General features: G+C 35.2%; 1 protein-coding gene across 1 annotated transcript in view; it reads right to left on the bottom strand.

Moving 5' to 3' along the window:
* NUP205 (nucleoporin 205) overlaps positions 1-12,198 on the bottom strand; it is a 46,961-nt gene that overhangs the window by 13,201 nt on the left and 21,562 nt on the right. Inside the window, 11 exon segments of the mRNA XM_035900990.1 lie at positions 1-63; positions 1,690-1,881; positions 2,749-2,829; positions 3,767-3,924; positions 4,661-4,735; positions 5,778-5,927; positions 6,963-7,077; positions 8,071-8,195; positions 10,477-10,641; positions 10,939-11,020; positions 11,528-11,648. The exon segment at positions 1-63 is cut by the window's left edge and continues 20 nt beyond it. Coding sequence (XP_035756883.1) covers positions 1-63; positions 1,690-1,881; positions 2,749-2,829; positions 3,767-3,924; positions 4,661-4,735; positions 5,778-5,927; positions 6,963-7,077; positions 8,071-8,195; positions 10,477-10,641; positions 10,939-11,020; positions 11,528-11,648 — 1,327 coding nt within the window.

Genomic DNA, 12,198 nt, shown 5'->3' with positions numbered 1-12,198 from the left:
CAGGGTGAGCACAGCCCCTGCCACCACTGGCATCAACTCCTGAGCTGCATCATCATCTAGGATCTTAATACAGAAGAATGGAAAAAAAAAAAAAAAAAAAAAAAAGAAAAAAATTAAGTAGAAATGTGTCTGATTTCATGAGCTATTAAAGCAATTAATTTAGCCTCTCACAGCTCTTTCGTTTATGTATGCAAAAGGATTTCATTAACATGGCATTATTTAAAACAAATAAAAATCAGTAGTGTCAGAAATTTGTTCAGAAAGATGATTTGAACACATTTTAATTGAGAAGACCATTAGCCCTTTTTATTTATTTACACAAATCACAGGCAGGATGTTAATTAAATCTGGATGGGGAACAGGGAAGGAACGTGCTGACATTTGAGTTGATTATTACTAAAATATCTAAACCTAAGCTAGGGAAAGTAATTGACACCCTATTTGCTTTACAGCTGTTTAAGAAAACCATTTCCATTAAAAGTGTGAAAACACAATTTAGAAAACTCAAAGGGGTGAGCATCAAAGAAGCATTTAAGACAATGTGGAGAAACACTAATGAGAAGTTAGCATTTACTATTTTAGTTCAATTCATCATTTAAAAGCTAAACCTAGTATCTTTACCATTGACATTCAAGGAACTTTCCTTTTAAGCAATACAACTGTTTAATACAAGGGATCAGTTATTTTCAAAAGAAAAGAACGATAATTGTTTTATCAGATTAACAAAATCTTCACTAAAAATTAAGTAGTACAGAAAATAAGTCTGAAATTTCTGCTCTATAAATATTTTATGAAAAAAATCCATAGCAAAAGCCTTAGCAAACGCCTCTCATTTCCTGTTTTTTTTAATTCTTTTCACATAAAAAATAAAACCAGCACTCCACTGAAAAGTAGTTTTTAGGTAACTCCTACAGAAAATATAATGGAAACAACCTTTTGGACTTTTGTTGTTGTTACCTTTTGCTTGAAAAAATAGCATTTTCATATATATTTCTCAAAATGCAACTTGTCTGATCAGGAAAACTACAAACAGCTAACTCACAATAAAGGACAGAAAAAATGCCCCATCAGCCGAAGCAATACAAGGGTCCTTCATTAAATTTTGGTTTTGAGAATGGCCCGGTCAGTAGTAACTGCCTAGTCTGTCTCAAAAATTACTACTATAATTCAGCAGTAGACCACCCAGACCTCAAATATTTTAAGACAAAGCAAACTCTCGTATTTCTAAAAGCCCTTCTAATTGTAAAATCTTTACTTTTTCTACTCTGAAGCTTCATGCAACTCTTTCATTTTTCAAAAGAAGCAGCTGTAGGATTTGCAGTCAGTCATCTAAATGCAGTAAACCAGCAACGACAGTACTGCTTGCCTTCATCCCTTCTATATGTTCTCCTATGTTCCTCATGAAAATGGGCTGTTTCCTTTTCACATTCTTTCCAGACTACCATCATTCTGGATTATACTGAAATGTCTTTGAAACTTCTCAATATATGGTCCACAGTTCAATGGTAGCTATGCAAGAACACAGAGTATCCCCTCTGTCCACAGTGCAGTCAACTTCATATACTAAAGGCAGATAAATTTTTTTTTGGATTACAATCAAGAATGCTACTTGAAGAGTAGTTTCTCTTTCATGTAAAGAGACAGAGCAACAAAGTTCAAGGAGAGGCTTGATTTCCAGTGTAGCATTACCTTGTCATGCACATCCTGCAACAGATCGCGGATAATCAGTTGTCTGTCCTCAGCCTGTATGAGATCCTGGGGGCAGGCAGTGAGTATAATTTCCACCAGTTGTCTCCATGACTCTAAAGCATGCCTCTTAGCATGGAGGCACTGCAGCAGCTTGTTCCGCTCCACTACATACTGCAGGATAGTGTTGATCTCCTGAACACCCATGACAAAGAAACTGACTTAAAATATGCTGAAAGAAGTTAATGGCAATGACAGATTTCAAAATGACAATTTTATCTATTAGTCTTTGGAGGGGGGAAAAAAAAGAGTAAGTCTTCAGCTTATCAGAAACAAGCTGCTATTAATCATTTTAACAAGATAGGACAATCCATTTCTGAACTGTTTTTCACAAGGCCTTTCAATCATGAATGTCTCAAGCTCGTAGTAAAAAAAAAAAAAAAGAAAAAAAAAATTAACCAGGGAGATTCTTTTCTAACATACACTTTAAAATGAAAACAAAAACAACTATGAAAAATCTATTTGTGCATTTTCTTCCCATTTTAGTCTGTCATTTCTCCTCCATCCTTCAACTTTCAAATCCATTTAGCCAATTTCAATCAAATTTAAAAGATGGCAGGAACCTCAGAAAATAACTAAGCTCCAAGTTCACTGAAACTATAGCTGTGTAGAAGAAAGGAGAGATAACTGGCATCCCCTGCGAGAGAAAGGCAAGATGAACTCAGCTGCTATACACTGTACTTGTCAACAGCCACTCTTGGCATCGGTATGTACTGCTTTCTGTAGAGTGGGGTGGGAGCTGCAATTGTTATCAGTAATGGGGAGGGAAAAGGTTCAAGAAAAAAAGAAAACAGATTCCAGGTCTGCTGTTTAGAGAACAGTACATTAAGAAGTAGTTTATCTTACCAAATTTTAATGTCTTCCCCCCCCCCCCCCCCAGGAATTACTAACTCAAAGTTAGGACTCAAGTCCCCAAGCTTTCACAGCAAAGCTTACTGCTTGACAGGATATGAAATCCACCAAGAGCAATAACAAACAGTAGTTTACTTTTTCTATACTTACCTCCATAAGTAAAGGTCTCTGGCCTATTGCTGCCATTCCTTGAAGGGCATTGACTTCTGCAACCAGAACTCTGTGAAGGTACTGAAATTAAAAAGTTAAAGAAGAAACTTTAATGTATTTGTCCCTCCTAAAATTATTTAGGTGATGGCTACATAATGACAGATGCAACTGAAAGACTGAGATTCAAGTAAGTTTTACCCATTTCTTAGGTTTCTCCCGTACTTCATTCTCTAATTGCAGTACTTTTAGCTGTTTAGTCTCTCCCGCGGCTCACTGCACTTCTCGTTTTCCACTCATTCATTTCCTTCTGGTCTTAAGTTGTTCTGTCCTTTCATAAGCTTTTCTAAACAGCACACTCCCTTTCCTCTTCAACCTCCACTATAGTCCTCTTGCACCAAAGGAAGGGTTTGTTTCCTCTCAAGTCTAAAATACATTTTACAATACAGAACAGCCAGCTCCTAATATGGAATAGCTGCATTCCTATAACCATCAAGATCACTTTTATTACATTCCACTTCTGCTCTGTCCCTTGTCTCTCAGATGACAATTTTTCAGGACTATTTATCATACACTTGTCAAGTACTCATCACAGTGCGACACAATCTTAACTAAAACTTCGAAGAACTACTGCAGTACACAACTATGTTGTGTACGTAATTGTGTACACATGCATAGTGCTACATAGTGTGCATTGAAGACCAACGAAATACATAAGGTAGATGTCATATCCGCATTATCTCTTGGGTGTTCCAAGATGGGAAAAATATTAAGATAGAAGATATTTCCTGAAAGTGCCTTAAACTGATCCATCTGTCTACTGCAAATGAGAAATCCGTGTGTGCAATGCAGAAGAAGAAATAAACTAATCCAAATAGTTTGCATAAATTATGCACATACCTGAAACAGCTATACTTTTTATGTGAAAGCCGTTTCAAAGTATTATTAATACACTGATTTTATTATTATCATCAAGATATAAAATAGCACATGCAACTTGAGAACATAGACAACTGCTCACCTTGACATTGCAGACCACTTGTCCACGTGCATTCTTGTGCTCACAATTAGCAATGACTTGCTCAATCTGAACCCGGTCAAAAAAATCTAGTTGTAAAGGCTCTGGAATGTCCTGACTGAAGTCAATTGAATCCAGGATACTTAAGATCTTCCTGCGTACTGCAAATGTAAATCAATTCAAACTGTATTCAGAAATACCAAGGGAAAAACAAAACAAAAAAAAGACAATAGGAGCCTACCTTACCTTTGTAAATCCAAATCTTAATGTGTGAAGTTTCAAAAGAAAACATTAAATCTTCAGAAAGTGCTATCCATCTATATAAGGTGCTTAAAAACATTTCCTATAGCCTTAAATTCTCAATTTGTGTTATAGTGTATTGTTCTCCTGTTATGTACGCATGCAATCCAATATTTATAAACACAAGATTCTAATTTTTTCTCCTAAATAAAAGCAGGCTGGTTTTCAATGAGAACCATGCAGTCTTTTGTTGAGACTTAGAAACATTGTAAGGAATCTGAAGCTAGTTACTTGGGTTTTATATTCTTTGCCATGACAATACAAATATGTTCAGCCTTAGCAACAGTCTCACTGTTTTTACTGTTAGCAGTAAATTTATTGACTGCCACCATCCCATTTTGCCCTTCCATAGATACCTTAAATACAGACTCCTCTAACTTCCTTTCCAGTCCATTATTTCCCACTCATTCCAACAAGCTACATCAAGGTTCTAAAATTCTTTTTTTTCTCCACACTAAATAAAGTTGTTCCATGTACTGCTGCTGTTTAGAAAGTCTATTATTTTCTTTTTCAAAGTGTCCTTTCTGGAGGCGGCCCTCCCCACATTCAGGATCAAAAAAACTTTACAGAGAAATAATCAACAGCCATAACGCTTACCTTTGGAAGCAGTGTCAAAGTGGAGGAACCCACTGACTGATCGACTTTCATCTTCCAACCCTCCTTCACCATCAGCTGAAGGAGATGAAACATATTAAATAAATTAAAAAAAAACCTGAAGCAAAAAGTACCACCTACTTTATTAATACTGAAAGAGGAAGACAGAGAGCACACACCGACAAACCTTTCACATTAAAGTCTTCTAATACAAATACAGCCTTGACTGTTAACAAAATGAAAGCAATATTTATCTAATAGAAGCTAGCCAATTATTAATTACAGATCAGATAGTACTAGAAATGCCTAAAAAGACAGCCCACCCTCCAGTATGAATAATGTAGTTGGATGAACAGTGTAAAATGAGCAAGGTATCAGGACACAGTTTCCCGTACTCAGATCTCCACAACAATGAACAGACAGCATTCAGACCTATAAAAGTGAGGGAAAACACCATACTGCTGCAGCCCATTATGATATCTTTCAGTTATTCTGTTTATTTACTTCATGTAAAGAGTTTTATTGCCACCTGTTTTTATTTCTCTTTACTCACTTCTACTCTTGTTCTGAAACTCTGAAATCTTGCCTTTTTATTTAACGTTGCATTTTATGTCGCATTGGAATGAAGTATCATTTCTGTGATGTTATAAGATCAAAAGCCAAACTGACCTGTAGCTACTATCTTCTGTGGTAGAGGATTCAAAATTTGTGACAGACAAACACAAGTTAAACGGTTTTAGACAAAGTTTTCTCAGTCTTACCATGGAAGACTGTCCACCTTCTCTACACAGTAACAACTCTGGATAGCATCCCAAAATAAAGTATTTTATAATTTTTTTTTTCATATTCTCCTCTCCTACCCCATAAGCTATGTTTATTTTTTTAGACACTGAGAGGTTTCAAAAATGAAACACAAAGAAAGCAGCAATGAACAAAAAGATAACCTGATTTATCTCACTTTGGAGTCTACAACTACCATCGTCTTTCTTCCCATCTCTCCACTGGCAACTCTGGACCCACAGATGAACTGTCACAAGCTTATAGAGAAAAGAATTCAAATAAAGTCTCTCATACTTCCATTTATTCAAGCTTATTTACCCTCACAATAAATTCCTCTTACCCAAGTATGGCTTCACAGGCATGTCATCAAGCAGCAGATGCAGCAGTCTCTGTGTGTGGGAGCGCTGGCGGTTCAATGATGTCACTCGCATTTCTATAGCTGCGGTCTTCATCAGCCAAGACATTTGGTTCAGTGTTGAAATCTCATGTTCTGGGTGGGGATAAGGAAACAATTATAAGATTGAATATAAACAATATCACTTTCTCAAGGAAAGCATTTTGCATTTGAGAAAACTTTTAGAGGATGTCACTACTTATTATCTCCTCACCGTTTGTTTACGAGACAAAAGGACTGAGAGATCTGACAAAAGCCATTAAATGAACATGCAGTTATTGTGAAAACAAATTATACACATACAAGCAATTAAAAGTATACACATACACAAACAATCTGGATGTAACCTGTACTAAGAGCCACTGTGGAGAATGCAGTGCTTCATGAGCAAATTGGATCAGTTATAATTTCAGTGAAAATAATCAGACATTTACCCCAAATTAACTATAACTTTAATCAAAATTGATAAGGCTTGAATGTGGGTCTCCAAGAATCTTCATATTCTATATTAATCTAATTTAGATTCTTAAGTTATGTAGGAATCATCTAAAGTGCTTTACCCAGGCTGGATACATGTATTCAAATGCTAAGTTTGCTATCATTTAACAAAGGACTAGTGGTCAAGCATCTGATAAAGTGAATAAGCACATTTATTCAGTTTAAGACACCTGAGAAATGTTGGTCTGAAACATTAAACACACATCTATTAACTTAAAACTTAATGCCATCACCAAATAAAAGTTTTTTATTCAAAGGAAGGGAAGATATGGGTGGTTACAACCACCAGCCATTTATTCCCTCAGTTCTCCATAGCATTCTTACTTTTCAAAAATATTATTTTTTTTCTGTAGCATGATCTAACAAAACTACAATGATAATTGAAACATAGATTAGGATTTGCTTCTGGAGACTTGGTGCATTCCGAAACTAACATTCTTTTGTAAAAGTTCAGCACTAATAATGTGAACCTCTTAAACGGGCAGAGTTCAATCTTTACTGCCTCTGTTAACCTTTAATTCTGCAATTAATTCAGTTTAATAATGCTGCCTATGCGTCTTCTGTGATTCCTAGGGAGTCAAAAGATGCATAGAATTTTAAGCATACTCAATCTTATTTTAGGATTAAAATTACCTTTGATAGAAAATGGCAAATACTGCAGCTGAGTGAATAAGAAATCCTGACTGGTCCTCAGATATCTCATAGTTGGACCTGATGTGTCAGAGCACGCACACAACTGATAGATCACCTGTCAGTGAAAAACAGTAGATACCCATTTACGGAATTTATTTTAAAAACAAACCACGCACCAAATCAAAAGATGCATAACACTGTTTTACTGCTCAAACAATATTACCTGTATTTACACTAAGTTTTCCATCAGGTTACTCCAAAACTGAACGTATTATTTCTAACAAAATGTTAAATTATGACATTAAAGAACTACCAGCATGTGGATGATTCCAACGGCTATTTGCCCGCAACATGACAGTATATAAAACTCTACGTTTGTTCAGCTCATTTAAAAATGACTCTTTTTTCAGTCTCCAGGTTCACCAATACAGGCAATACAAACTTTTTCCTCCCCTCTCCTTCTACAGTATGGTCTCTTTCGCTTTAAATAGTGTTTAAAACCCTTTCTAGATTCCACAGATTTTTAACATGATACAGGTGTGTAATCATATGGTTATATGATTTAAGGCCATATATCCGCTATGTTGTATATATGTCTAATTCAGCTTTCTTCTCCATCTCACCCCCTCAGACATACATGTATACATTCTGCCACTGCTACAGAATAAAGAGAATTTTATTGGTTCATTTGGGATTATTTGTTATTTTACTTGCTGTCAAACTGCAGTTCCAAAATTTAAAAAAAAAAAAAAAAAAAAAAAAAAAAGGCCTATGGTCACTACAGATTCAAAGGCTCACCAAAAATATTTAGACTATTAGTTATGTACATTTATATACAATTTTACACATTAATTTACAATTAATACAATATTATATACAATTCCAAGTTCTGACATGAGTGCAGATTCTTTATTTTCTGTATTGCTACAAGATAATACTTTTTCACATAGAAACAGGTAGAAGAGTTCAATGTATATAAAAACCTGACAGATGCATTTTAAAAATGAAACTATTATCAAAATCATCAACCACCTGTGTTCACCAACGAAGAAGTAGCTAATTTTAAAGCCTACTTTCAGTATATGCCAACAGAAATTATGCTGAATACCTGGTAACAGAGTTCTGCAAGATGAGGAGATTCCTGAACTGCTGTGGGCCCATTCCTTGTTTCGGTACCTTTCTCCAGTATGTTCAAAATAGCATGAAGACAAGTCCGTGGGCAACCCAAGACACCTTAAAATACAAAACTAATTTCTTAACGTTCTTGATCTTACTTGCCTCCATGGCAAACATAGAATTAGGGAAACGAAACTGTTCAGATAGCTTGTGCTGCACTACACTGCTCCACAGAGCTGCAGCAAAAATACCTGGTGAAGTCCTTTAATTAAAATAAAAGGAACTGTGTTTCAGCAAAAATCTAATGAAAGCATTTATAGTTAGTCTATAGGCTTTTGAGAGGCTGGGAAAGAGGATAAATTATGCAATCAAAACTTATTTAAGAACTTTTTCTTCAGTTCTATTAAAAAAAAAAAAAGAGATTCAATTGATTCTTTAATATTCTTCATGAACCAAATGAAAATTTGAATTCTAGCTCTTAAACTAAACACTCATTTGACAATTTTAAAGAAGAGCTTTACATTCCTGTCTTTATTTTACAATTATAGTCATTTTATGACTAATGCTCCTAAAGGTATCTGACACTGCAACCAAGGGGAATGGGGAGGAGATTCTAATACTGAAGTCAAAATCCTGTCTTTTTGCATTCTTCCTTTAGCCACTTAATTCTTTAATCAACATAGAAAGATGTCCTAGAGCAGCAAAGGCATCAATAACTACAGTTCTTACAGGGGAAATAATCTTCTCTGTTTGGACACATATAATTTATGCCTTAGTAGGAAGTTATTACCTCAAGGCAAATGGCTTATGGTCATTATTTCTTCACATTATTAATGTGATAACTCAAAGAGGTGTGCAAGCTCTCTCATGGCTTTGAGAGAGAGTCCCCTATCACTGACCAAACATATGATAAATTTGTGTGGGTGCAGATCAGTTATTTGTATTGTGTAACTACAGAATTTCAGAACATCCAAAACATGGTCTGCAACTGTAAGCTACTTTGTAGATAAAAAAATAGGTTGACATCTTTTTTTCATCTTTCTGATATATCAAATAACTTTGAAGACTTTTTTTTCCCCCCCCCCAAATAAAGTTCAGGACCTATCTACCCTTGCTTTAGAACTATGAAGGACTAAAAACTGCTGGGCCAGAGAGTCCAATACAAACCTAATGAAAATTATTCTTCTCTACACAACTAAATTCAAATGTTTGTTCAAACATGTTCATATAAAACATCCTTTAAAACAGCTGAGAAAGAATCTCATACTTCACATTGGAAGGGACTCCAGGACATCTCAACTCCAAACTACTGCTCAGTTATGGTATCAGACCAGATTGTTCATGGCTTTATACAGTTGGGTCTTGAAAACTTCCAAGCATGAAGACTGCATGACCTCTCTGGCCAACCCACTCCACTGCTTCACTGTCTTCGTGGTGAAAAAGTTTATCCTATATCCAGTTGGAGCCTCTCCTGTTTCAACTTATGCTCACTGTCTTATCTTCCTGCCACACACCTCTGAAGAGCCTGGCTTTATCCTCTCATTAACTTCTCTGTAGGTATTCGAAGACTGCTGTTAGGTCCCCCTAAAGCCTTCTTTTCTCCAGGCTGAAGAAGCCCCATTCCCTCAGCTTCTCCTCACAGGCTGAGTGCTTCAGCCCCCTGACCATCTCTGCTGCACTTTCTCAAGTTTATCAATGTCTGTCTTGTACTGAATACAAGTTAGAAGCTGAGGAGGCAAACAAGACACATACACACTATTTTTCTCACCAATTCAAGAAACATTAGAAATGTCACTCCTTTGGCTTTGAAGTTCATATTCTCATATATATATATTCATATATATAAATATACAAATATATTAATATACATAGCAGTAGAATAAAACCCCACATATTCTAAAAGGTTTTCTCCTACAATGTTAAATGTTTTTCTTCCCTACAATTAATTTTAAACAGGAGTTTGAGGAGGGACAGGATAGTAGTCAAGTAGCATAACTAGTTCAAAGTGACAATATGCTTTGTAGATTCCTACGTTATCATATGTAGGTACTTCCTTGGATCATCAAATCAATTTCTTTGTACTGTGGAGACAACCACACTGCATAAAATAGTAAATAAATTAATGCTGCACTTCTAAATTATCGTTTTCCCCCACAACTCCAATTTCAAGTCAGTTCCAAAATCCAATTTAAACAAAGGATCAAATCCTGAAGCTGTTTAAATGCTGCATTTGGGTATCAACATATCTTATAATTTAGCTTTTGAGGATTAGAACAAGGCCTGTTGGCTTATTCTTAACATTAAAAGGAACTGCTTCTCCCCATGAATTTTCCAATAAATATTCTCAGTATTAGTAAGAGAACTGATTAAATGTCCGATTAACTTTCCCTTTCCATACCTGGATCTTGCAGATTTGTGGTGCTGACAGGTTTCTTTAGTTCATATCCCAAGAGATACAGAGCAAGGCTGGGAGGACTACACTCAAGAGAGGTGATAAGGAGATTCAGAATATGGATCCTTGTTTCATGATGGATTCGTGCCCGCTTCTTTTCAGGCTCCAGCTCTTGATTAAAAAAAAATAAAAAAATAAAAAAATAAAAAAGGAGATGAGGTGAATAGTGAAGGAATCCATTTAAGGAATAATATTCAGAGCCTTCAAGCTGTTAATAAGAAAGCTAAGACATTAACTTGTATTAGTACAGAGGGATACAAGACCGAAATTTCATTCTGTTAAAGGCCCAATTCTACAGAAAACAAAACAAGAAAAAGGCTTAAAAGCCTTTTCTCCACTTCTTTCATTAATTTAATTCTATGCAAAAAGACAACAGTATAAGCCATTTTTAAGGAGCCTTGTACATACCCTCATCTGGATTAATTAATTCTTCTGCATCTTCATTGTCTAAACATTCCACAAACCCAGCCATCAGCTTCTGGCTAATACTCTGTATTCAATAACAGAAGGATGGAAATTAAGATGTTTTTAAGAGTATTAAAAACAGTACCTTTCATAACTCCCTCCATACAAGTTGACAGAAATTCTAGACACAAATTCTATAACCTAGTTAGTAAGCAGGAGTTAAGAGTGGTAGCTGTTCTAAGCATAGGTTAGCAATTAGCCACTTAACAGAAAAAAATATCTACTGTTGTTACATATGCTAAATTATCCTCACAGTCTGAAGACTATAAAGTCAAGAAAAGGTCTCAGGATGTCAAAGAATATTGTCCTTTTCCTTATTGCAAATAATCATGATTTTGGTTTTTTTTTCAATTAATGAAGTAGTTGCTTTTCACAATGCCACAGTAAAAGACTTTTTAAAGGTAGGTAGGTATAAGACAAAATAGAGTTTTAATGTGCTTGATCTAGAAACCTATCCTTTGAAGTAGCATTATGGAGCACCAGTATTTCTCCACCAGTTTCTCTTTCCAGATACAAAGAAATTGGCACTTACCTGATCATGGGTGAAATCACCAACTAGCTTTATCTGGATGTTGGAATTATAAGAAATACAACACAAAATCTTGGCACTTTCAAAAGCCAGTTCAGGATTGCTGTTTCCATGATAAAGATACCTTCAAAAATACAAGATTATTGTAATGAAATTCTTGAGAATTTTACTATTTCAAGACAGCAATGCACAGATGAAAAATTAAACAACATTCAGAACTAAAACATTTACATACATGAGAAAACGTTAAAGCTACAAACTAAATTTCACTCTACATGAAGCACTTAACAATCCTTCATTAAGAGGAGGGTAGTAGGCTAGGTAGGGGTAATAATGTCTCCTGGAATTTTTACTACTCTTTTTATCCAAAATCTACTTCAAACACTGCAGGATAAGTTAAAACAGCTGATCACAGGCTCACAGAAGAAATATGGAGAAAATACCTTCAGATCATGTGGAAATGAGCGTCACTGAAGACCAAAACTAGCTAAAATCAACTACTGCATTTACCCAAAATAGGTGAGAGAAAAAAAAAAAATTAAAAGCATCTTAAAAAGGCATGCTTTTTTAAAACTATTTGTTGACTATTGTTATGTGAAAAAAGTCATTTATATGACAGACAAAAAAATGTCTATAGAAAGAGTTAATTTTTTTAATTCCATGTCAGAATATCA

The sequence above is a fragment of the Egretta garzetta genome, unplaced genomic scaffold, assembly GCF_000687185.1.
Source record: "Egretta garzetta isolate BGI_Z169 unplaced genomic scaffold, ASM68718v1 scaffold38, whole genome shotgun sequence".
Lineage (NCBI taxonomy): Eukaryota > Metazoa > Chordata > Aves > Pelecaniformes > Ardeidae > Egretta > Egretta garzetta.
This window is presented reverse-complemented; position numbering and strand designations above follow the sequence as displayed.